General features: G+C 49.9%; 1 protein-coding gene across 1 annotated transcript in view; it reads left to right on the top strand.

The window, feature by feature from the left end:
* Positions 1-12,841: 12,841 nt before the first annotated feature.
* MAN1C1 (mannosidase alpha class 1C member 1) overlaps positions 12,842-25,870 on the top strand; it is a 62,525-nt gene continuing 49,496 nt past the window's right edge. Inside the window, exons 1-2 of the mRNA XM_050326255.1 lie at positions 12,842-13,128; positions 14,041-14,978. Coding sequence (XP_050182212.1) covers positions 14,412-14,978 — 567 coding nt within the window. The 5' untranslated portion in view covers positions 12,842-13,128; positions 14,041-14,411. The remainder of the gene's footprint in view (positions 13,129-14,040; positions 14,979-25,870) is intronic.

The raw sequence follows: 25,870 nt of genomic DNA, 5'->3' as shown, positions 1-25,870 counted from the left end.
AAAGGCAATGGGTGGGGAAAACACCTGGGTATTTTGCCCCCACCATCCCCAAATCTGAGCCTCCTCCTTGACTTTTGGGCTGAGGCAGCTACAGCTTTCCACTCTTGAAAAATTCCTTCGCTTTAATCATGGAAAAAGCCTGAGCAATGCACACACAGAGCTGTCAAATGTGAGAAACAAACATTCTGGAAGAAATAGAAAGGCGCTTTTTTATTTTTTTAATTCCAATCTCAATTATAGGAATCAAATGCGTCATCTGGATCAATAGTAAGTTGAAACTGCTCAGCCAGAAAGATTTTAAATATAAAAAAGCTGCAGCTGAGAGCCTTTCCTTTGAGCTCATGTATTATTATAACTGAAATTATGATAGTGAACCATGTTTACAGGCTCCCTTGGAAAGCTCAGGTTAAGAACAAAGGTTTAATCAATGTACCCGTACATAGTAACAGGATCTTAAACCCAGCCTGTGTGTACTGGGATTTTGTCATGGCCAGGAACAGCAGGGATTTGCTTTTAATGTCCTTTGATTCCCACTGACATGTGGTACATTCCCAGGTCATCATTCCCTGCATTTTCCCCCAGAGGAGGCTGCGATTCGAGCAGGATCTGTTTGCAGAGAACGTGCAAATTACACTGAAACGAGGCAGCCTTTGAAAATATAAAACATTACTGACCACTTAACCTCTGTAGAATAAGAACTGATGTGCAGATGAGTGGCTGGGCTTCATCCAGTCCAAAGGAAAAGTGTTAAAACCCAGGAAAATGGAGTTCTTTGGCCTGTTTGGTTTGTAAGGAAGGGTCGGGGAAGCTCTGTGTCCGTGGAAAAAGAGGGGCTCCCGAGGGAAGAGGCTGCAGGTTTTGGGGTATGATGTCATCAGAGAGACACCAGCAGAGGCAGTGACAGGAACCAGGGGCATGGCCTGCCAGGGACTTTCGGATCAACTTGGTTTCACATGTGAGCTAAAAAAAAAAAAAAGCCAGAGCGAGAGAAGGTGGGTGGTTAAAGAGGGCTGAGCATGATGCAAAAAATCTGTTGGACCGGCAGATCCAGCTCACATTTGAAAATCACCCTCCTTATGGCTCCCGTGAAATCACCTTTTAATAAAGAGGCTATAAAAGGAACCTGTAATTTCGTGGTTGGTGCATGAGCCGGAAGATGAGCCAGTTGACTTTCACAGAGCTTTATTACAGCTGTGGTCCAGCTGGAGTCAGGGATATTTACTGTGTGAGAGCACAGAGACGATGCAGAAATCCACAGCCTGACCTTTGGTGCCAGGCAGTGAGTCAAAGCCGTCCCTGCCCAGCCCCAGCTGCCTCCCAGCTGTTCAGCATCGGGTCAGGCAGGAAGGTTTCCCCATCCAAAGGTGGAGCCCTTTGACTCACAGCTTCCCCACATCCACCTTCTCACCTCTCAGAGTAATTAAAGAAATCCCAGAAGCCACAGCCCAAGGTCCCTGGGAGGATTTGTCACCCAGTGGCAGGTCTGAGTAGGGGGATGGGGCTGTGCTGCTCTACTTGGGGTTTGCTTCTTAAATCAAAAAGATTTGATCTTCAGCGTTTATATTTGAGGCTTTGATGGATCCATGAGTGTTTTGGGGCTGGGCAGTTGCTCAAAACTCATCAGCAAGATGGGATTGTGCCTGAAAGGAGTCAGTGCTGGGCGGGCGGGATTTTTGCTTGGAGGGGTGACAAGAGGGTGGACTTTGTTTTTCGTGAGGGTTAAAACACTGTGATCCAGCAGACGGCTGGTGTTGTACATCGAGATTAAATTCTGGGGAAAGTCTGTCAGAATCTGGGTCACTTGCTCCTTTGTGGCCTCCCGTTTATACATCGAGCTGACCCGACTCACGTCTGCAGACTGTGATGGGAGAACTGGGAGAGCTTCTGGTGAAGTTATTTAAGGGCTCCAGACAGGTACGAGCACAGCAGTCATTTCGCAACCCTGGCAGGAGAAACTCGGCTGCTGTGCTGGCTGAGCTTCACCGGTGCTTCCCCCTGCCCTTGATGCTTTGTGCCTTTCCAGTTCTGCTTTCTCTGCCCTCAAAACCAGAGTGTGGTCTCCTGAGGCTGGGATGAGACAGAACCAGCACAGTCTGGAGTGAATCTTCCCAGCTACAAGTTCCCTTGTCTCGTTAACCACGTTGCGTAAGGAGGTGAAACAGTGCTGAGCTCAAAGTTACATCTCTTCCCTTCCTGCCTGACACAGCAGCAGAGAGAGAGAGAACTGCAAAGAAATTTGAAGTATTGCTTCCTCAGAGCAAAATCTGGGAGATGAGAGGTTTGGGTTTCGGCTGGCTGACTGAAAGCCCCCGGGGGGTTCAGGTTGCTGATGCCTCTGACTGCCACAGCCGTGTGATTCCAGCTCCGGGATGGCCCAGAGCACCCACCCGTGTGCTTTGCAACAAGCTGTGATTTATGGGATGCCTGTGGAGTGGCTGCTCCCCATGTGATAATGGAGTCTGTGACATCCCTGCTCTGAGAGCAGGCAACAGACTCATCCACCCTGGGGGTCCCTTGTGTGCCCCCACATCACCTCTGCCCCCTGGCTGACAACGTGATCCCACTTTTCCAACCCTTCTCTGGGCCACGATCAGCAGGTCAGGTCTGATGGCTGCAAGCTGATCTCATCTGAACCTGGAGGGATGGAGGTGTGGTCCTGCTCTTGCATTGTCACCTCTTCTCCCCTCGTGCTGCCCCTGCCAGCATCAGTTAAATGTCATTGAATCCATGTCTTCCACGAGAATAACTCGCTCTCAGACCCTCAGGGTGAACCACGCTCTGGCTTGGGACTGATGGGGGCCAGAATCTGGGAAACATTCAGTCTGGAGCAAGGTGAGCTGAATCCTAACCTGCTCTGTGCCTCGCACTGTGGCTGCAAAGCTTGAAGCAGGGAGTGATAAAGCCTCCTTTAAATGGTGATTTAAAGGCTGGCTGCCCTGATGAGCTCGGGCTTTATCTGATTTGGGACCTACTGTGGCCATCTCAGGGAGGTGCTGGAGTGATAACATAATGCAATATCTGGAGAGGTGGTTTCTGGCTGTGTGGTGAGAATAAATGCAGCAGATTGTAACCCAGGTGAAAACCATTATCAATATCTTCTCTGGTTTCATACACACGGCTGAGAGATGTCACTTAATAACAGCTGTGCTGAACTCCAAACTGCCACCTGATCTCTTTAAAACCACACACAGGCTTCCAAGTTGTTTCAAAAGAGAATTTCTTATATCTGAAAGGCCTTTCCAGCCCTCTCCTCCAAAGTTTGACTCACCAGGTGCAAAAGTCCTCTCAAAGAGCAAGAAGGTGGACAGGTACCTCAAGAGAAGAGACCCTTCCATGTAACAGGTGTTTTGCCATCAACCATTTGATCACCTGTCCCTGGATTTTTCCTCGTCTCCAGGACAACTCTCAGCAATGGATGTTTGAGGGCTGAAGCTTCTCCTCCTTTATCTCTCTAAGCTTCTGATGCCAACCCTGGGATTTTCCAGGATGAAATGGAAAGAGCCCTGAGCAAGTTTTGGGGGGAAAGCTCTGGAAGCAGGCCATTAGCAAAGCATTAAAGGCTGAGCTGGCTTTGCCTTTGGCTAAGTACACACAGGTTCCCTGGCTTCTGCAGGCTTCCCAACCTGGATTTGAGAAGCTCCTGGATGCTGCTGCTCCATCCATCCCACAGGTGACCAGGGGGTTTGTTTCCTTTTTGAAGCTGGGACAGGAGGATCCCACCCTGAGACAATAATTTCCTTACCTCTCCCTTCCCCTGTAACTACTTGATTTCCCCTTCCCTTCCATTTTCTGATACGTGGCAGGTATTTTTATAATCCCATAATTTGTTATTTTTCCTCCAGCTCTCATTCTCTGTTTTGCAGCCTGGCCACCTGGTCAGAGCCTTTCCCATCTGTATGCAGCCTGCATGGCTGGAGCAGCCCATAGGAGACCAGGATTAAAAACTGTGAGCTAACAAACACACAGCAGCTCAAGGCTCAGCAACACAAATATCTCCTTTCCCATTTTTTTTGAGGCACTTCAGCCAGGCAGAGTGTCACCCTGACACAGGGAGGGGGAAAGGGCACCAATCTGTGCAGTGCTTGTTGGGGTCCTTGAGGAGGAGCTGCTTATCCTGGATGAGGATCCAAGGAAGGTTTTTCTTTTTTCATGTGGATTGGGCATTGCACTATGTAGGAAAAGGGGAAGATGAAATGTAGTTGGATCTGTGGGTCCAGCTATGAGATTTGTCACTCCATGGGACCCCTTCCATAACAGATGGGCAATGATGAGGTGCTGAGCTTGGGCTGGGACCACCCAGAGACACCAGTAAGGAGAAGCATTTTCCTGTTTCATGGGGCTTCAGCACCAAGAAATCATTTTATTTCGTACTGACCCGGGAAAAATGGAGAGGCCTATGAGGATATTTCAGCCAGCAGCAACCTGGAGGATGAAACCCTCCTCTCTCCCACCACAGCAGGGGGGCTGTGCTGGCCATCTGGCACCAGCAAAGCCCCACAATCAGGACACTGGACGATACTGGAGAAGGGAGCTCCTCTGTCAGGAGAGTGCAGTGTCCTCTCAGGGCAGGGATGACGAGGCACCTACAGGCCATGCCCTTGCAGATGCCATGGGGTAGGTGGGACATCTCTGCTCGCTGGGCTCAGCCTGGCAAAATGCCAACAATTTGGTGCAGACCTCCCCAGGCTCTGGATAAATATAGTGCAGACAGTGATTCATCCGAGCGAGGCTTGGAGTGACCTGTTTCTCAGGTCGGGATGGATGAACTTCACCCTGAAGGTGACTTGGAAGTTATTTTGGGCTGCACTGAGCCCTTTCCCTATTTCAGGGTTTGCCAGGGAGCTCAGTGCAGTGTCCAGTAGAACCAGCTGAAGGGATTTGGCCTTGCAGGGGGACGTGGGCACTCAAGAAAAGTTTATTTTTAAAGAAGAGCAACAATCCTGCCTTTCTGAGGGGAGGGAAAAATAACCTGCAAAATAGGACTGTGACAGCAGTGCGCCTGCAAAGCTGGAATCTGCTCTCATGGCTTTAGCTGATGATTTCCTGCCATCCTTTCAAATCTTAGCTCCTGTTCCTGGCCTGGGTGCTGATGATCTGGCACAGGAGCTCCCACCCTGGAAAGGCTAAACTCCTCAGGGGCTCTGCTTTCCTGTTTTGGTTAATGGCTGGGCAGGGAAAAGGGTAATTCTGTAATTTGGCAAAGCACTCCAACAACTTTTACTCCCCTCTGCAGGGAATAGAAATGCATTTAGTTGCTGGAACATCTGCCCCATTAACCTGATATTTTCTTTTTCCCTACGTACTATTGACCTCCTTGGAAGAGGTTTAAATTCTGCTTAACTTGAAAGTCTGGAGAGGGAGGGGAACTTCACCTGGCAGGCACCAAGATCTGTGCAATTTATCCCAATCAATAGCCTGGCAGCTTTGGATCACTCCAGAAGGAGGCTGGTGACACCTGAGTGGTGCCAATAAAATGGCCTGGAACTTGTGTATTAATCTTAAATTAACTGCCCAAAGGGATCTCCTGATCTGCTTCACCCTCCAGCCTGAACTACAGTTGACAGATGATTTTAGCCAAGCCTTAGTGGTCACCAGAGGATGGCCAATATAGAGAGCTATAAGCTGGAATTTTCATTGCAGCACCACAGTTTAAATGACTTTCAGCTCTTTGGAAATGCTTCCTTTTTCCTATAATGGAAATATTTATGTTATCCCATTCAAATGCTCCGAGGTGTGCTTATTTCTCTTGGCCTGGCTCATAATGGCCTGGCTCAAAGGCATTAAAGTTTAAGGGAAATGAGCCTGGCACCAGGGGAAAGGGGGAAAATACTTTTGGCTTTAAGATGGATCTGTTTGCTGGCTCTGTCATGACACAGGCTGCTCACTGACCATGTAGAGGGGAGTGACTCTGCAGCCCACTCTGGGTCTCTCTGCATCACTTCAGGAAAATAATCAAGAGGAGTGGAAAGTTTGATCCAGTGAGTTTATCAAGGATTTCCTAAAAAGTGTCAGAGAGAATCCAATTAAAGTCAGCAGTGTTGGACAAATGGCCAGGGGACCTCCGTGGCTCATGGAGTTATCCCTTGCCATCAAGTCTAATAACTGATTAACAATCTGACCCCAAAGTTTCTCATACTGTTATCTCCTGCTGAAAGGTTCCAAAACTGCTTGTCCTGTAACAGCTGCTTTGATAAATTCCTTTGCAATGTGTGTAAACTGGTAGGTTTTAGTCTTTGACTTGTCTCCTAAAGACAAACGTCCTCTGTGTATCTTCCCATATGGTTTATATGAAATTGGTTTTTTCTCCAGTATTTTTTAATAGATTGCTACTGAGCAGTGTATTAACCCCAAGGGTCTGCTAACCACAAGCTGGAAATCTGTCCTAAATTATTGTAGCACTTATCTATTAGTCCAGAAGAATTCACACACTAATCCTCATCTAAAACTCTCCCCGTTGGGCAGGATCCTCTTCAGACCCAGCACCAGAGCTGAAAACTGTCACAGCTCTGCTGAAATCACTGACCCTGTGGCACAATTATTAACCAAGGGGACAGCTGGGGCAGTGGGGCTGATATAAACCATGAGAGCTCTGAGGCAGGTAATGAAAATGTATGGCTGTGCTTCATCTTTGGCCAGAACACAGAGCAGAACCAAAAGAATATATGGGTTTGTTTTGTGGGTTTGTTTTTTTTTTGTCTTCTAGTCTGTGGACAATGAATATGATGAACAGAAAGGTTTTTCTTCCCGTGTTCCCACATGGTGATTAATCTTCCCAGTGTTTGAAGGTATTGGTTGTTATTTTCTGGCTCGCCTTGAAATTCACTTTTAAAAAGCAGCAGCAGCAGGACATATTTATATGATGAAAGAAGATTCTTTTTTTGTGTGTGTGTGAAATATGCATTCCTGACAACGTTCTCAGAGCAAACCCAGCCCACCCCTTGGAGGAGAGCAGAGATTATCACACTGGGGGAGAGCAGGGATAGCTGCTGGCACGTGAGGATGCCTCTGGAGGCAGGACAGACGATGGACTGCACAGATGGTTGTCAAAAGAAAGTAGAAAATCACCCTTTGGGAGGTTATTTTCCTTAAAAATTAAACTAGTCTTTAATGACTACTAGGAAGCCTGGCAGTTTCCAAAAAGCATTGGTCTGCTTGGCTCCTTCTGCAGCTGGAAAATTCCTGTATTTCCTCAAATAGGGTCTCCTGGCACACTTTTAGCTGTTCTCAGTCCCCACTGACGTCAGGTGGGACTGTCACCTCCTGGGTTCTTCCCAAACAGTTCAGATGTCTGCTAGGAATTGTTGGATAGCCAGATTTTACCTCCAAAAGAGGGGATCTCTCTCTCCAAACAACTCCAGATGAAAACCTCCTACAGGCAGCAGGGAATTCAATCCCAGGAGGACATTGGGGCCACCACATCTTACACAACCTGCATCTTGGACTGACTCTGGCTGCTTTTCCGCCCCAAAACAAATATTTAAGTTTGGTTTAAGATTATTGGGCTTTCTTAAGGCTTCTGTTTGTGGAGAACTGGCTTTGTTTCACTTTCACCGAGTTCATCACGGATTCACCTGCAGTTCTGCTCTGCAGGTGAACTGCATTTTCTGACAAGTCAAGTCTTGGGCTGAAAATTATTCTTAGACTTTTTTTTGCCACTTGGGATCTTATTTCTGAAGCCATCTAAAATAGGCTGTTGCTCCACATTCACAAGAGCAGATTCACTGCCTTCTCGTGGCCCTCACCTCATTGAAGTAGGGGAAAATGGAGCACAGAAGTTCTGATGATGCTGATTTTAATGGGAAAAAAAATAAAAAAGAAGCTGTGGAGGCTGCTACATTAGTCACCTGGTATTACAAGAAAGTAATAAACTGTTTCTGCTCTTTCCTTCATGCACCTTCTGTTATGTTTCTGCTTTTGTCCTATTTTTTAGCTTGTTTTATATTTTCCCTGGTGCAGAAGATTGCTGAGACCTTCACCATAATTAAGCAAGATTCTCCCTCTGATGAAAGCTCGTTCCTACACAGTTCTGGTTTAAGAGACATGGAACAGGTTGTTATCTCAGATGTGAATGACTTTTTTTCCCTTTTTCTAAGATAACATATAAGTCTGGCTGAGGTGGTGGGGTTTATATTGTGCAAATGTTTCCTGCTAGCAGAGAACTGTTGGAATTCTCAGCGAGGCTTCTGTGCATCCCTAAATGTGAGTCTTAATTCAGATAATTAATATCTTATATGCCTGAATGTGGAGTTGAAAGAAAAGCAGCCAAACCTGCAGATATGTGTGATGCTGTCTCCAAATTCTGAGGGTTTAGGGGGCTAAATATCCATTTTTCTACACATTGAGCTCATTAAAGTTATCACATGAAATTTGTCCTCCTGCACAGCACAAACTGAATTAAACCAGGGCAAAATCCACTACTGGTTTATCTACTCTTGTAATTTCCAGCCTGCAAACCTCCTCCTGGGCAGCACAGGATGGTCACTAAATGCTGATGGCATCATTTGGAGGAGGAGGAGAAAGGCTGCTCCAAAGAGCCAAGCCTTAAACATGTCTTTCTATACCTTTACCCTTTCCTTTCCTTCCTTTTCTTCCCTTCTCCTGCCTTTTTCACCCACTTTATATATAACTTTTCTCACACCATGTGCAGGTTGGAAGAGGAAACCCCCTCTGTATCCATCCTGCACAGGTGACATTGCCATCCCCTGTTGGATTATTATTACAGTTTAGCCTTTTAGTGTTTTATTAGAATAATTCCCATGGAAACAATCCCAGTAATCCATCAGCACATGGTTTAATCTAAGCAGTCATACTCCCTGTTCCTTGAGGAAGGAGCACACTCTCCCAAGTTAAACACCCCAACAGCCCACGTTCATGGAGCAGATAACGAGGTTCCTAATTATCCAGGCTTCTCCACTGCCTCATGCCCTCTGCTTGTATTTCTAAAACCTTAAAATAATCAATACCAGACAGATTTCTCCTGCCCTGAGTCATTACAGGCCATCAGGGACTCTTTTGCTCGTTCTCCCCGCTTGGAGAAGTTGAGGGGCTGTTGTTTGCATAATGGATTTATGGTTTAAATGTATGGATTTCCCCTTATCTGATCACAACTGCAGGGGGACTGACACATCTAAGCCTTGAATAACATCGGGCCTGCCTGCCTGCAGGTGGGGAACAGCTGCCTTGGGGCTGCAGGGAGGAGGAAGATGCCTCAGAAGCTTCGTCCTCCCCGAAACGTTCCCCACCAGGGCCACGGGTGAGTAAGAGCCCCGGGTGGGAAGTGGGAACAGCCACGTCCATCCCACACAGCAGGAGCTCCCTCCGTTCCCAGCAGGGGTGGGGGGGATTCATCAGCTCCTCAGATCAGGCTGCAGAAAGCTGAGCCACAAATTGGGCTCCACGCCACGGTGAGGTGTCAGCAATCCTCCAGAGATGGCCCCTTGTTCTGTCAAGCGCCGCGCTTGTTCCTCGGGAGGTAAAGGAGCCCTTCCTCTCTAAAGCTGGCAGTTCCAGTGGGTTTTGTTGTCACTGTCTGTACTTTGTAGTAGCTATCAACAGAGTTTGGGTGTCTGGTTTACATGCTGAGGCTGTGCTGTTCTGAGGATGCTTTTAGATGTTCTATCCCTTTCCATTACAATGGAACAAGGCTGGGTTGTTGGGTTGATTTCCCTTCCCCTTCCCTTCCTCTGCCTTCTTTCCCTCCTTCCCCTTCTTTTCTTCCCTTCCTTTTTTCTGTTGCAGAACCACATCAGCTCTGACCCTGCTGCCATTACCACAGAGCCTCTCTTCCCATCCCCCTGCTCTATCCTTTCATGGTTGTGATGCCTAAAAATCACCAGCTGGAGTGGTTCTGAGAGCCAGAGAGGGCTTTCTGGGGAATAACTGGAGTGCTATTCCAGTACCATGAGACATCCCAGTCTCTCCTGCAGCCACAACGGGAGCATTTTCTGCAGTGAGAGCAAAATAAACATCAAGACTCTTTAAAAGATAGTCTGGAGGGTTGAGTGCAATTATTGGGCCAAACTCCTTTGCCTTGAGTGTTATCTATCACTCTGTAGTTTTCTTCCTCATAGAAAGGTGGATATTAAATTCTATTTTTCTTATGGCCATAAAAAAAAAAAAAAAAGTAATTTTCTCCAAATTATTTCTTCCAGACCTGCTAAAAACAAGAATTATAATGCAGCAGGACCCCCATCTTCCCAGTAATTACACTCTGCCTCCTAACTCCTTCAACACCAATTTCTCAATTTATTTGGCTTCTGTCTGGAACCACAGTTGCAGGCAGAGCTGGGCTCTGTCTTATTATTACACGGACAAAATTGTTTTTAAAATGTAATTAAACATTTACCTTGAAGACAATGCTTTGTCTTCTTTAAGAAGCATAATATCTTAATTTAACCTAATCTAGAAAACCTCCCATCTCCGAGCTTTTACCTCCAAGACAACGTTATGCTAAACACAAAGCAAAACAAAAAGATTTCCTAATTTAACCTAATTAAAAGATAAGCCTCCAACTTCTCCAGCGCTGCTGCCTGAAATGTGAGGAGGGAGGCGTAGCCCTTCCGTTTGCTCAGAACTGCCTGTTTTATTATCCCTCTGGTTTGTTCTCTGCTGTCGATTTTTATTATCCTCCTTGATGCCCCCAAATCCTCTTAGGAAGCGGAGCTCTCTAACCTTTCCCATCCTGGGGCCATCATCTCTAAGAGGATCAAGGGACCACCACCGGGAATAGTTGGAGGGGTTGGGTTTGGTGGCGTTTTGGTTGGTTGGATTGGATTTGGTGGGGTTTATTTTTAAAAGGCTGAGACAAAATGCAGCCTGCTGTGTGAGGTCTCCCTAGGGAAAGAGGAGATTTGAGGAAGGTGAAGGATTATTTCCATTCAATCTGAGGTTGGGGCAGGTGTTAGGTGTGGGGAGAAGGGCTGATGGAAGCACATGGAGCGATGCTGTGTTGCTGGTGCCGTTCCCTGGGGGTGTTGCACGAGGCAGGGCAGCAGTAAAAGCCCTGCCAAACTTCATCCATGCTCAAAATACTGGAACTGGCAGCTGGCTCTCAGGGTTCTGCCCTTCTCCTTGTGAAGAGCCGGGCAAAGAAGCAAAACCAAATCGTCCTTCGCAAGCCGCTCCCCCGGGCTCTGAGGAGCCTGTGGAGCATCTGCCGTGCTCCACGAGCTCCTGTGCGACCTGCCAAGATGAAGCAGCTGAGTGTCCTCCTCCTCTCCCTCACGGTGCAGCTACAGGGCAGGGAAGGGAGAGCAGCTGTGCCAAGCCTTCCTCCAGCAGCCGCTCTGGAGGAAACCAAACACAGTGGGTGAGCGGTGGTGCCCGCATCTCCCTCGTGCTCCACCAGGTCCTGCCTCCAAACCGCAGGCGACGCTTGAGAGGGCGATTTCAAACCCAAACAATCAAGATGCAAATTTGCCTCTGAGGGGTGGCCGCCTTCAAGGTCCAGTGGGCAGCCACTAGAGCTTAAAAGCACAAGGCTTTTCAGGTTTATTTTGACAAGATGAAAACCTGCAGAGGCTGTGGAGGCGTGGAGGAAGGTGAAGGTGAGGTGATGCTTGGGCATGGCTGGGGCAGGAGCAGCTCCAGCATCCTGCTCCTAGAGTGGTTCTGCTACCTGCTTAAAGTGCTTTTCATAGGAAAATGACAATACAGTTATGTTTCTGCTACTGAGCTGAGCAGTTCAGAGTCTGAGGCCCTGCAATCAGCTCAGGTATTTCTCCCCTGCCGTGTTGGTTGTTTGTGCAGAAGGCACATACTGCGCGCAGGCAGACGCAAACAGCAGATGATTTCTTTCCTCTCAGCTCCAGCTCCTTTCCAGCCTACAAAATGTTCTCTTTTAGCTCTTCCAAGTTTAGTCACAGCGATGCTCCGGTGGCTGCGTTTACCCTTTCCTGGGAGCCTCATCCTACCCACGGTACCCAAATCCCACCTCTGGTGCCCCATTCCATCCATCCAGCTGTTCCCAAGCGGTTCCAGGTGCTGGTGGGTTTGAGTGTTGCCCTTTTTCCCTCTTTCAGTGTTAATTCTTCAGGCTTTGGTTGGGGTTGTTTTTGTAACATTTGTGAGTAGAAACCTTGTTTCACCATCTTCCCCTCTGGTACAGTGTTACCTCACAGGGTCACTCTCAAATCTACTTGTTATGGTACGCTGGAGGTTAAGGGTGAGGATTTAAGGATTCGGAGTTCAGATGTGCTTCATTCCATTTGGCTGTGGGCTCATAGAAAACAGAAGGGTGCTTTCCAACCTGCCCCCTCTCCTACCAGGCACTGAGGCACTGCCCTCAGGGCCACGTCACTCTCAGGGTAGGAATCCCATCTTGTGAGCTCTGCCCTTCTAGCACACACCAAACCTCGGGCGGGCTGTGCTGGGTAAATGCGCCCCTCAAAGCCCTCACAAAGTGCGAAGAGAGGGAAAAACAGCGGTGCCTTCAACCAGCACCTGCCGAGCCCTCACAGCGTCTGGAGCCGCCGGGCGCCCTCAGCCCGTTTTTAAAGTGGCTGCGCCCCCCCTCCGCCAATCACAGCGGGCACACCGCGTTCCTCGCAGCCAATGGGAGACCGCCGCTGGAAGAAAGGGGCGGAGCTCGCCGCCCCGCGAGCCGGAGCCGGGCAACTGTGGTAAACAAGGAGGCGGGCCGCGCGGCTTGACTGACGTACCAAACAGCCAATAGACAAGGCGAGGCGAGGCCAGGCGGCCAGTAGCGAGCGGGGGCGGGCGGGGCGCGGCGCGCTGATTGGCTGGCGGGGGCGGCGGAGTGACCGTTGGCGGGAGGGGGCGCGGCGGGGGGCGTGGCGGGGGCGTGGCCCCGGCGCTGTCGCAGTGAGCGGCGGGCGGCGCTGCCGTGAGGGGGCACCGGGCGGCGACAGCGGCCCCGCGGGTCCCCTCCGAGGTGGGAAGCAGAGGCATCCAAGTAGCTCGGCGCAGTTAGGCATTCCCCTCCCGTGCGCCTGGGTGGGCAGGGAGAGAGCGCAGCTGTCCCCCACGGAGAGCCCAGCTTCTTCCCTCTCCGAACTGAGCGCTGGCAGCAGCGAGAGAGGGGCTCTCGCTCTTTGGGATGAGCGGGCAGGACTGAGAAGATTTTTTTGCTCGCTGTGGGAGCCGGAGAGGCTTGGATTTGTCAGAGGGGTGAGTAAAACAGGGCTGGGGTAGGAAGGCGTCCGCCGAGCGGGGCTGGCGGCGTGTTTTGGGGGGGCAGCGCTGTCCCTGCCCGTAGGAGAAAGGAGTGATTTGGAGCTTGTAGGGTAGGGTTTTAAGCCGTGTTCTGCTTGTTTTCAGGGTCTGAAAGTTGAGCTCTGTCTCTCCCATAAGGAGAGGATTGGTGTGGGGATGTGGATAACTCTAACAACCGAGCAGAGATTTGGGAGAAAGAGGGAATTTACCGGCATCTATTTTAGCAAAACCAAAAGCCATAGATTTTTTTTTTCTTTTTTTTTTTTTTCCTCGAGAAGCTCAGCCCGAGCCGAGCTTTCCGCATGGCTGGTTTGCAGCCCCATCGTCCCCCAGCCCTGCGCGGGTGAAGGCAGCTCTTGGCAGCCTGGAGAGAAGCGGAGCAGCTTCGTCCCTTTCTGTCCGTGCTGTGTCCCTCCCTGGGCACCCTGCCCCTTCCAGGGTATCCTGGACCTCCCGGGATGTCCCAGGGCATACTGCCCCTTCCAGGGTATCCTGTCCCTTCCAGGGTATCCTACCTCTCCCGGGATGTCCCAGGGCATCCTGCCCCTTCCAGGGCATCCTGCCTCTCCCGGGCTTCTCGCTCCTCGTCAGGGAGGAGCAGGAGAAGCTTCTCGCTGCCCCTCTTGGCTCCCGGGCTGCCCCACCAGCCAAGCCCAGCAGCCCGGAGCTGGAAAGGGAGATGGTGCAGAGCAGGAGCTGCTCGCGGACTGGAGAGTTGATGGCAAGTCCGGAGAGAGGGAAAGAGAACTAGTGCAGCTGAAAGGCGGGGGACCGGCAGGGGACAAAAGCTTGTATCGCCGGCTGCATCCTTCGTTGGTGTTGAATGACCGCGCTCTTGTCTCTCTTCCCCCCCACCCCGCCCCGCAGAGATGCTGCAGCATGAACCCACCGCCTAGAGAGACGGGCTCGCACCTCGCCGGCGCCGCTGCCTGAGCCAGCCCCACACCGCAGCCGTCCGTCCATCCGTCTGTCCGTCCGGCGGGGAGCGCCGCCGGGAGCAGCCCAGCTCAGCCCAGCCCGGCTCCGGCGGGATGCGCTCGCCGCCGCCTTCATGCCGGCAGGGGGGACGCTGAGCCACCGCTCCGCCCGGCCCGGAGCCACCCACGTGCGGTCCCCGGTGAAGGCGGCCGGTGGTGCGGGCGGGCATCGCTGAGCCTTTGGCCGCAGGAGCCCGCGGCGCTCCCCGGGGCGGCGGCGGCGGCGGCGGGTCCCGCCCGGCGGCCGCGATCCGGTGCCCCATGGTGGTGCTGCGGAAGCTGCCGGGCATGCCGGGCTGGCCGGCGGCGCTGGGGCTGCGGCTGCCGCAGAAGTTCCTGTTCCTGCTCTTCCTCTCGGGCCTGCTCACGCTCTGCTTCGGGGCCCTCTTCCTCCTGCCCGATTCATCCCGCTTCAAGCGCCTCTTCCTACCCCGCCGGGCCACCGCCTCCGCCTCCTCTTCATCCTCCGCCTCCTCGTCCTCCGCCTCCTCCTCCTCCACCCGCGACACCGACCTGCCCCGCAGCCCCCCCGCCGCCGCCGAGCCCCGCCACGCCAGCCCCGCCGCCCCCCGCCGCCTGCGGGAGAAGCTCCGCACCACCGCCCGCATGGCCGGCCCGCCGGCCCGCACCGCGCCCGGCGCCCGGCAGCAGGTGCAGGGCGGAGAGGGGCGACCCGAGCCCAACACCGGCGCCACCCCCGCCCGGCAGACGCGGGCTCCGTTTCGCTTCGACTACGAGCGGTTCCGCCGGAGCCTCCGGCACCCGGTGCGGGGAGGGCGGCCCGGAGAGGACCCCGAGACCCGCGCCCGCAGGATGAAGATCAAAGAGGTGAGGAGCGCCCGCGCCGCTCTCAGCCAGCACTCATTGCCTTGTAACCCCTCAGCCAGCACTCACTGCCATGTACCCCTTCTATCAGCACTCAGTGCTGTGTACCCCTGAGTAAGCCCTCATACTCCTGTCACACCAGGTCCCCCCTCAGTCATCCCTCACCTCCCCTCAACACCTGCGTGCCCCCTCAGTCAGCCCTTGTGGCCGTGTTCCCCCTAAGTCAGTTCTCGCCTCCCCTCACAGCCAGTCCCCTCTTAGTCATCCCTCGCCTCCCTCCATGGTCACATTCCCCATCAGTCAGCCCTGACAGCTGTGTTCCCCATAGTCAACCTTCATCCTCCTCTCACATCATGCCCCTCTCTCAGTCAGCCCTTACCCCCTCTCACAGCATGTACCCTCTCAGTCAACCCTCTTGTCCATGTACCCCCTCAGTCAGCCCTTACCTCCCCTCAGCACCTTGTACTTCCCTCACTGCCTCCACTCTCCTCACCCTCATTTCCCACACAACCCTCCTGTCCCCCTTTCTCCTTCCTTTTCCCCAGGAAGGCGGCAGGAGTTGGGGTTGTCCCTTTCCCAGGGGGTGTTCCTGTCAGTGGGCGCGCACACCTCCGCTCACAGGAGAGGAAATGTCAAGGCAGCCTGGTGGGGTGTGACTGGAAATTAAAGAGCTGAAATTAGGCAAAGGGAAATTTAAATTTCAGCTTGGTTATTATTAGGGGGGAAAAAAAAACTCGCTTGGCAGGAGGTGTCTGGTTGTGTGAGAGGCTCGATCCCTGGGGTGAGTCGGTGTGAACCTCTGCAGAAACGGGGACAAAACTTGTGCTGGTCCATGGGGATGGGATGGGTTGGGATGTGCCCTCACAAGAGCTGGAGAGGAGCAGGAGGGTCTGTCCCTGTGAATCCTCATGGAACTGGCACAGGAATCGTTACCCACTAAAAAGGAGCCGAGGGCTGCCCTCGCTGTGACCCCACCAAGCCGGGATAACCTCGTCGAGGGGGTTGCAGGGGTGTGAGGGTGAGGGGAGAATTTGTCCTCGTGCCCTCAGCTCGTGCATAAAAGCCTGGCAGCCTCACAAGCATCGCAGACGGGCCGTGACCCAGTTAACCAGGAGCGATAGGCTCTGTGTGGTATTTGATTGTGTTTGTCGTATCTTTTTGCTGTGATGAATAACCAACTTGGAGGGAATTTTGCTCCAGTAAGAGGTGCCAATAAGTAAAAAGCACAGATTTAATTAAGCAGAGCGTAAATTTCCTGGGTTTGTGCTCTGGAGGAGGTGCCGCCGTTCAGCTGCCCCAGGTTGAAGAGGGGAGAAAGTCGAAGAGTAACACACCGAGGGCTTTCACCTGCTCCAACCTGCGTTTTAAAAACAGTTTTTTAAAGCTCCCCTCCCGGTACCTTTGTCAGTCACTAAAACAAAGGCTGCACAGCTGGTAAAATTCCAACTTCTGTGCCAGGCAACCAGACACAACACACCCAGGGGTGCTGGGTTTCTTTATGATCCCAGGCAGGATTGAGCCATCCTTCCCTGCTGCATCTCAGCTCCGGGGCATTTGGAATATTCCAATATCCGACCATCTCGTGTACTGGGAGTTGGGGAGCATGTGCTTGAATCCACTGCAGAATCCCACTTCCAAGGTATTCCGGGGAGCACGACATACCTGGGAATAACCCAGCTTCCTCTCCGGGCAAACAAGGCAAACTGCAAATCAAGTTTAGCAAAGCGAGTGGCGTTCATTCAGCCCTTTATTTGTAGTTAATTATTTTTTAAATATAGGATTATTTCAAGTTGTATGGATTCAGCCCCATCTGTTTCTAACAGCCATAATCAGTGCCGGGTAGCAGAGTTAGAGTTTTCAAGGATGAGAATCCATAAATATTAGTTTTATGCTGACAGCTAATTACTCTTCAAACAGAGCCCTTACTCCTTAAAAGTGCCTACACTTCTGTTTGTTCAGAGAGAGAGAGAAATAAATATGGTGCTGAGATATGAGACTGACTGTGCAAAACAAGGGAGGGTGGTGCAGCCTGGGAAAGAGATAAGGTGTATCTTTTTTTTTTTTTTTTTTTTGTGAATCAAAAAGACATGAAGAAAACAAATCAGGAAGGTTAGAAGACAAATGCTGTATGAAAAGAAACAGATGGAGAAAAAAAAGAATTGCAAGGAGAAGTCAGTGATGATACAGCCTTTGGATTAGTAAATATTCCCTATGTGATGTGAGACGCTGGCAGGGCAGGTAGTGGGTTTGCTGGCTGGTTTAAAGTGTGTGCAGTAGCTACAAGTAGCTTTTCTCTCCTTCCTCCAGAGCTTTAACTCCTGTAATTTGCTAAAATGTGTTCCAAACTATCCTTGTACTAAAAGCTTTGTTGTTTTCGTTGCTTCCCCTTAGGCCATTCTTACAGGTCAGCACCTCCATAACAGGGAGGATGGATGTGGATGGGATTTGTTGGTATTTTTTTTCCCCGTCTGCCTGAGCCTAGATGAAAGCCAGGAGGAAAAATCAGTGCATGATCAAAGATGCCCAGAACTGATGCCCAGCCTAGAGGCTTGGAACTTTCTGTTTTCCATAGGACCCTCCATTCTGAGCAGGAATCCAGGCTTGTATCTGCTTTTTCCCACCAGCCTCTAAGCTGCTGGATGCTTCAGCTAGAGAAGAGGGTGTGTCATGACTTTCTTGGCTGGTATGTGTGGAAAGTGCTAATGCAGCCCTGCCAGACTTTTCCTGTTTAAAAGATAGAGTGTGAAACCCACAGCTGTGGTGTCTCCCACTTCACTGCTGTTTGGGAAAGCCCTTTGGAGTGTGAGGGGCACCAGAGCTGTTTGCAGATTGGGGGGGAGTGTATTTGCCTCGCTCACTCGTGTGCTCGGAGTGCTTGTGTTTCCGCAGAGCACAGAAGGGAAAAGAGGTGGATTAGCAAGTTGAAATGACACCTAGAAGAGAGCCTGTTAGAAGAAGCAAGTGCTGCAGGGAGCTGAGCTGACATGTGCATGCAGGTATCTGCTTTGCACTGGTGGGGGACAGAGTGACAGACAGCTTAGGCTCTGCTTACCTTTTAAAGATAAGTCCAGGGTCAATAAATGATTGTTTTCTTGAGGAGAAAAGAGAGCACCTGTATTGCACGGACTGTTTACTGCAGAAAGGTCGTTGGGCACCTGGAGGATTGTCTGGGATATACTGCTGTGTGTTGCTGTGGGCAGCCAGGGACTGTGGGCACTCTGACCTTTCCAAGAGGACTGCAGAAAACCAAATAACAGTCTCCCCGTGCTGCAGGTTGGGAAGTTTGAAAGGGGTTATTCGTCTCTTAAACTGACCCCTGGAAAAGGTATTAGCTCTGTAATTGATCAGTCAGGCATGGCTTCAGGGAGCAGCTGATTTTTTACATGTGCCAAATACTAATCACTGACGCTCAGGAAAGAAGAGAGAGGTGGTTGTAGCTGGAGAGCGACTGCAGAAATGCCACGGTGGGATGCCATATTTATTTGCTCTCAACAATTTCCAGATCAAATTGGCTCAGTGAAAAGTCAAAATTATTTCCCCTCCAACTGCTGGTACTGCAAACTCAGCCTCAGATCTGGGGAAATCAGACCGTGCGGTTCCTGCCTTTTGCATCATAACCAGTAATAAAGATTTTGCTGTTGGAGCTGAACTGACAGTTTTGCTGATGATGGATGAACCAAACAGACTGTTTCTTGCTGTACTCCTGCTGTGGTGGCTTCATGGGCCTCATAGGTAGGGAAGCAGTGGGGAGAGAAAAGAGCATCTCTTTATTTTCTGTGCCAACCCTACTAATGCCATCCAGTGCTTAAGGACAGCCACTGTAACCAGGCAGACCAGAAAGTTCATCAGTGAAATACTTCCAGTTCAGTCATGGAACATGAGAAAAATGTGAACAGACAAAGAGATTTACTAGTTTTTCTTTTCTTTTTTGGGTACAAAAGGCAAGCTTCTGTACCTGATGTCTGGGAATACCTCATACCTTAACCTGACAGTGTCCTTTGTCCCTTTCAAATAAGGGAATATGTCAAATTCAGGCAGGTGTTTAGTCCTGTGCTGGAATTGTAGCCTTGGTTTTGACACATGCATTAATTTCCTCTGGTTTAGTAATACTGAAGCCTATTTGTTTTACGTTGCAGTTCTCTTCATCCCGGCTTTTCTTCCCGTCTCCACTTCTGCTTGCCTCACCTTGCTGTCCCCTGTCCTCTTTTAAGACAGCTCTAAAGATGTATTTGCATTCAAAACTCACACCCTGGGGGGAAGGAGCCCGTCAGAGTCCGTGTACAAGGTTGCCCTGCATCCCTCTGCAGATTAACGGGTAGATCAGTCTTTTAAACACAAATATCTTGACAGCTTATCACTGAAAGGTAATTAGCAAGAAGCAGGAGTGTTATCAGGAGCTCAACTTTTGTGGGGAGTTCCTTGGTGCTGGTTGCCGAGTTGCCTTTGTGTGGTTTTGACAGCTGTGACTGCCAAGAAAAAAAGGGCTCGTTTTTTTGGGGGCAGAGCTGGGGAAGCGCTGCTCGTTCTCCCGAATTTGTACCGCAGCCCTGACCCCTGCTGGGAGAAGCGTCTGCTCCGATGCTCCTTCCCTCTGGCACACCTTTGGGAAGGCAAGGTGTGGGCGTGGGTGTTCTCAGGGGGAACTCACGGGGGTTGTGATCACCAGTTCACTGAAAGCAGGGCTCAGAACAGTTCTCAGGTTGAGTTACAGATGCCCTGTTGGTACAGCACTGAACCATGTCATTGACCGTCTCTGACCATCTCCCGTCTGCAGCCAGCAATAAAAAGACCTCAGACCTCTCCCTTTCCCTGCTCTGTGCAGCTCCTATTCTTCCACGTGGAGAAAATGCCTTTTTTCTTTGTGTAATCTGGGGCTGAGCAGCACTACAAGCAAATAATGTAATCTGTCAGTGGCTTCGGTACGTGAGTAGCACCACGCACAGTTCCAGATGGAAATGCACCTCCCCGTGCACATCTTCCTCCCTGAGACACTTGGAAGAGTGTCTATTCTTTTGTGCTGGCCAAATGTAAAACCAGTGGCTTCCAGCAGGCTTGCTTTGGATGCTGGGGGTAAAGGAAAGAGTTCTCAGTGAAATATTTACTATAATGAAATGGGATTATGATCTCAAGCCAGTCAGATATACTGTGATCAGATCGTAATTCTCTCTCTGGGGTAAAAAACACCTTTGCAAGAGAGAATTTCTCTGCAGTTTGAAGCACTGGCTGGCTCCAGGCTTGCTGGAATTTTCCTTTGCTCCATGCTCCTTCCCTTGCATTTATTTACTGAACCTGTGAAACGGGTACTGTAGTGTAAATCCCACAAATGGTGCATACAGTGGATTTTTTTGCTTCAGTGGCCTTTGGTGGATTCATGCAAACACGATTTAGACCTGACCTAGAGCCTCTTTCAGCTGTAGGGTGTACAGTTAATTGACTAAAAATGTATTTGTTCTGCTGATAGAATGCATGAGTACAGAAAATGCCTCACGTGCTGTGGTCTGGGCTGCAGTGCTGTTTGCCCCGGATGCCAACGATACCTCAGTGCTCGCTGTTCCCGATCTCTGTCGAGCTGAGGGTGTTTTGGAACTTGGGAGTGCTGTGCAATTTGAAGTCATTTGTTCCTATCTCCCAAATCTAGCCCTGAGAGCACTTGTTCCACAACAACTAAATTTGATGCTAGGCTGGTTTATAAACTGCCACTTAAAGGCAGTGCCCTGTTCACGAGGGCAGAATTGTTGGGTTTTGGACCTCTCTGGGCAGATGATGAGTGACTGCAAGTGCTGGGCACGGTGAAATGAATTTCCAGGATGCAGAAGGACCTACACCTTCCTGAATCACTTCAGTAAAAACACCCATTTCCCTGAAAATCCTCAGATAGAAAGACAAGGGATTTAGGGCAGGAAGGATGGAGCCTGGCCTGTAACCTCCCTGTTCTACCATCAGTCTCTGGGGCTGTGTGTACCCAGTTCTTCAAATATTTACTAAAAAGCAGTCACCTGGGTTAAGATCCCATCTTTCCAGCCAAAATTTTTATAGACTCTTGATTAACTTTTTAATCAATGATTAAATCTGCCACTTAATGGGAGAAAGATTTTTGTGCTAAGTGTTCTTTCCTTTGGCTCTGTATGCAGGGCTCTACCAGAGGAGGTTAATCAATCATGTTTGGTTTACTCTCCGATTCTGTTACTGTTTGGGTTGTTTATCATTTTGATGTTTTTGAATATGTTTTCCACTATTGAGAACAATTCAGGTTTTAGATGGGAGGCTGAGAGGGGGAAAGGGGAATGTATCTCTAGTATTAAATGACAGACTGATCTGAACATAAAGCTGACATGAAGCTGTCAAAAGGAGAAGGCAGAAGGAATATTCCATTGGTAAGAAGAGGAAGCCTTATGCTTGGAGCATTCTGATTTTTAAAACTTAGGAAAGAGACTACATTTACATTCCCCCAGAAAAGTACTTTTCACTGAGTGCTGTGAATGGATTTGGCATGAGGAGTGCACACACTGCCATGATTGCTGTCTTTACTGCGTGTCCCCCTGGCACTTCAGTTCATCATATGACACAACATTTTGGAAGGGCTCCAGAGGAGCTGTCATGGGCAGTGATGTCCCTGATCCGTGCATAATGCGAGTGCATTGTGCATGATGGACCCAAACCACTGTAGGAGAGAGAGCACAGTGGGAACGCTGAAGGACTGGATAATAAACACCCTCTGTTTATGGGACAGGGATGTTACTCATTTGTGCCCTGACTGGAGGAGCAGAGCACCTGCTGTTAATGAGATCAGGACACTCGGTTCTGTGTGCTGCTCCTGATGGCAGATTCATTGTGGCACCGTGTGGTTCCACTGGGCACCTCTGTGAAATGGGCACAGGTTTTTTAATCCCTAATCCAGCAAGTTAATGTGCAGCAAAAACTGCTTCCTCTCGGGCCCTTCAGCGTTCCCTGGGAGGACACTGGAGCGTAAGTAATGGCAAGAGGTTGCACTAAACTGAAGTGACTTTAGTGCTTCCCTTCTGCATCTACTTATCTCAACAGCAAGGATGCACAGTCCCTTGTGTGTGTGTCTGCTGCGTGCTGGAATCCAAGGAGAGATCTCCACGGTGTTGGAAAAGGGGAGGTGTGTTCTTAAGGTTTCTTCCCTTCGCAGGAAAGGTACTGGATTCTGGCTCTCTAGGAACAGGAACCCCGTGTGCTGAAACCCCCATGCATCCCGAGATCCATCATGGAGTTTGGGACTTTCCCCATCCTCGTGTTTGTAAATCTGTGTCACCCATCCCTGCCTGGTGGTGTCCTTTGCTCTTCCCAGTGTCCCAGAGCCAGAGGCACCGATCCCCATCCAGCTGCCTGTTCCTCAGAGGGCTCTGCGGGACCGGAGCAGGAGCCTCTCGTACCCCCCTTTAGAGGGACACTCTGTGGGTCTCCCCACCAGTCTGTTGGCATTTTGCACTGAACTTTGCTTTGTCTGTGACCTCTCCCCTCTGTCAAAGCCAATTGGAGTTTTCCAGCTTGGGAGTTACTGGGGAGGACGGGCAGACGACGGCGGAGCAGAAAACGGTTCTTGGGTTTATTTGAGCTAATTGTTCTGATGGTTGTGATTGAGTGGGAGCCAGGAGCTCATTAGTTCTAATCTGGCCTCCAACACTTGCCTTGCACGGCCCTAGAGCTGTTGTTAGATTTCTCTCTCTTAGTTTATTAGTGGGTAGAATGATATTCTGCTGCAAAGAATAATAAATGCGAGAGATGTAGAAATTCTGCAGCATCTCGTGCCAGCAGCTCTAGCACAGATGATGATATAGAGTGGAGCTGTATCTTCAGCGCATCCTGGAGAGTGTCCCTTCTCTTCAGAGCAAGTGACAGAACTCCCACTGATTTATGGAGCAGGATGGCTCTGAAGACTGTCTGTACTGAGAATTGGAGCCGTGTTAGTAACGTCCGAGCAACCATGTTTAAAGCAGGGTTCTTGCTCTAATTGTGTTAACATGATTTCCCTGGGCAGTAAAGAAAGTGCATAACCGTGTACTTTGCAAAGTAACAAAGGATAATTATAATGTAATCGCATTTCATCCATCCTGAAACCCTCCTGCTGTCTGGGTTAGCCAGCCCAGCGCACAAGTGAAATACTTCCAGTGGAAATGGGATGTTTTCTGCCTCTTCTTCCACCTGAGCCTCATTTTTCTCTGGAGTTTTCTGGGAAGGGCACGTATTTATGCTGGAGTTCAGAGTTGTGCTAGATGAACCCTGACAAATCCTTGGCTGGTTTCTGGTGCTGTTCTGGCTTTCCTAAAGTCCTTCCTGCAGCACCAAGACCGTGTTAGGGTTCCTCAGGCCTGAACCACCACATTGTGTTCAATTATCTTATCTATCAGGCATCTGTTCTGCGTGTTGGTGGGCCCTCAACAAACCAGAACATTGTCACTGCTGGCTGTGGATCTGCCTGCTCTCATCGGTGGCTACACAGCAGCATAATTCAGAAGGTTGATTTCTGAAAGGCAGCCCTGGCTGCAGCAGGATAAAGCAGTCTTCTCATTTGGTTCTTTCATTTCTGGATTTCAAAGACTTAAAAAAAATTTGGGGTTGAATGTGAGGGTGGAATTTGGTAAGTGAAACAGAGTGGGACCTTGTTCCTTAGGTCTTGAAGGGCAGCACGGCCAGAGCAGTACAGTGGGTGCCTCTTCTCCACTGACAGGAACATGGAGTCTGTGACCTGGGAGGTGCCTTCTGTCTCTAATTCTGATGAATCTTTATGGCTCTTTTCTTTAGTTTATTACCCAGATCCCTTAAGTTGCCATTTCTTGCTTTATTCTTTCAGCAGTTCATTAGTCACTGTCGTATGATGGCTGTGTAGTGCAGTGCTGGAGTGATGCCAGGGCCAAGCCTTGATCCCTCTCGGGATGGGAGGTCAGGCTAAATGAAAACGAGTCCCCTCCATCCTGCCAGCTGAATTCTAACATTGTTCTAACATCCACTCCTCCAACTTCATTTTTATTAAAGATCTGGTGTTTGCAACCTGATTTGTATGATTTATTGTGGGCTGTGGGACTCTTGGAAGAGTTTATCAGCCCCTGGTTAATAAATTTGCTCCTGTGGTCCAAGAATTTCTTGTAACGCTTTCGTAAGGTGACAACTCTGACATGAGGCTCTAGGAAGGCTGTGAGTGAGTTTCTTGTGTCTGTTATTAGCTATTACCTTTGATAAATTATTGGACTAATCTCAGTGGACTACTTAATGCTTGAGAATTGCTCTGTGCCTCCCGTCAGAAGTTCAAATCACAAGTAACTCTGGGAAGGGGAGAGGACAGCAGTGCTCCAATCTGTCCCTCTGAGCAAGGACTACAAAGACAGATGGGGAGCAGGTGAACCAGCAAGAAATCATTAAACTAAACTCATCCTCCCAGATCTCTCCTGTTAAGCCATCCAAGTGTGAGATAAAGCACGAGGTGTGCTGGCAGTTCTCAGCTTCCCTCTCTCTCCTGTTCCAGCATTTGGACTGAAACAAGGACGGTTTTCGAGCAGATGTTCCTTCTGCTCACTAAGTCCGTTCTCACAGCGCGGAACAGGAGTGATGCAGGGTAACTCTTGGCCTGTATTTACATTTTTTTTTCTTTCTTTCTCCCCTTCCTTCAGTTATCCCATCTGCTTCTGCCTGTGTTTCAGGCCCCTGAGCCATCCATGTGTCAAAAGCAATTCAGGCTGAGTGGGTGCTGGGAAGGGCAGAGGCAGATCAGCTGCTGGGTCCTGAGACGGGAGGAGTGAGAGGAGCGTACTGAGTGAGCCCCTGACGGTGCTAAGTTTTCCCTCTGATGTGGAAGGGCTCCTTTTGTATCTTACAGCGTGGGTCCTGCTCAGAGCTGGCATTTCCTTTTCCAGATCCAAGGGCCTGCTCAGGTTGTCATCAGCCAGGGCTGCACCTCGAGCCGTGGTGTGAATCGGTCCCGTTTATCCGCCTGGCTCCTGCTCTGACTTAGCAGGTCTGTGTCACTCGTGCTCCAAAGCCTCTTGCTGCATCCCAGGCCGAGAAATCTCTTCCCCAAAAGAGGATTTGGCGACTTTGAGGCTGGTCTTCACTTTTTAGATCTGAAGACGCCTTGGAAATGGTTTCTTTGGCTGAACTGGAGCTCTCCAGGTGTCCAGCTTGGGCTGCTGGATGTGGAGCCTCACACAGAACCCCGACCTGGTGCATCATGATTTCCATAACTGTGTAACACAGGGACTGTCAGGATGTCTCTGGGTGAGGAAGGCTTTATTTACTTGCCTCAGGTTGGCCCCATGGCAGATTTACACACAGAGATTCTGGTCCCTGCTTAGTCTTTCACTTCCATACCCACAGAGATTCCTGCCATGGTGCCACATCCAAGGCTCAGGAGTACAAAGCCTGATCTCTTCTCTGTTTTTGTTTCTTTTCAGTATTGATCTGTTTGACATCTGTCCCCACAGACAGGCCTAATAGGTTCCAGAGACTTTTTTCCCCCTGTTCTTATTATCCTCAGAAAAGTAAAGCAAAATGTTTCCACAATCTTTTTTTTTCTTTTCTTCTATCTCCTTGCAGTCTGCCCATTTTGGGTTACTTATGGCTACAGCTCCTTTTAGAGCATCCCCTTGGGCTGCAGCTCTCCAGAAATGAGAATCTTTGTGCAGATGGTATCTGTAGGGGAAGGAGAAAATTACTTACCTTGTCATAATGCAGGTCTGTAAAAACAATCTTGCTTAGTGCTTGTGTTCCCATCCACCTTCCCATTTAGCATGGGGATGTTGTGGTGAGGAGCTGATGGATTCTGGCCTGGGTGTTTAACTGCTGTCCATCACTCACCTGGAACTCTGGTCACTTTTAAGGAGAATTTGTAGCCTGTGTGTAATTAGGGATTTACAAAGCCCGTGTGCTGTACATGCTTG

Source organism: Myiozetetes cayanensis, unplaced genomic scaffold, assembly GCF_022539395.1.
Source record: "Myiozetetes cayanensis isolate MyiCay16 unplaced genomic scaffold, myiCay2020 scf31, whole genome shotgun sequence".
Classification (NCBI taxonomy): domain Eukaryota; kingdom Metazoa; phylum Chordata; class Aves; order Passeriformes; family Tyrannidae; genus Myiozetetes; species Myiozetetes cayanensis.
The sequence above is the reverse complement of the archived record's forward strand: the minus strand, read 5'-3'. Positions and strand labels throughout refer to the sequence as shown.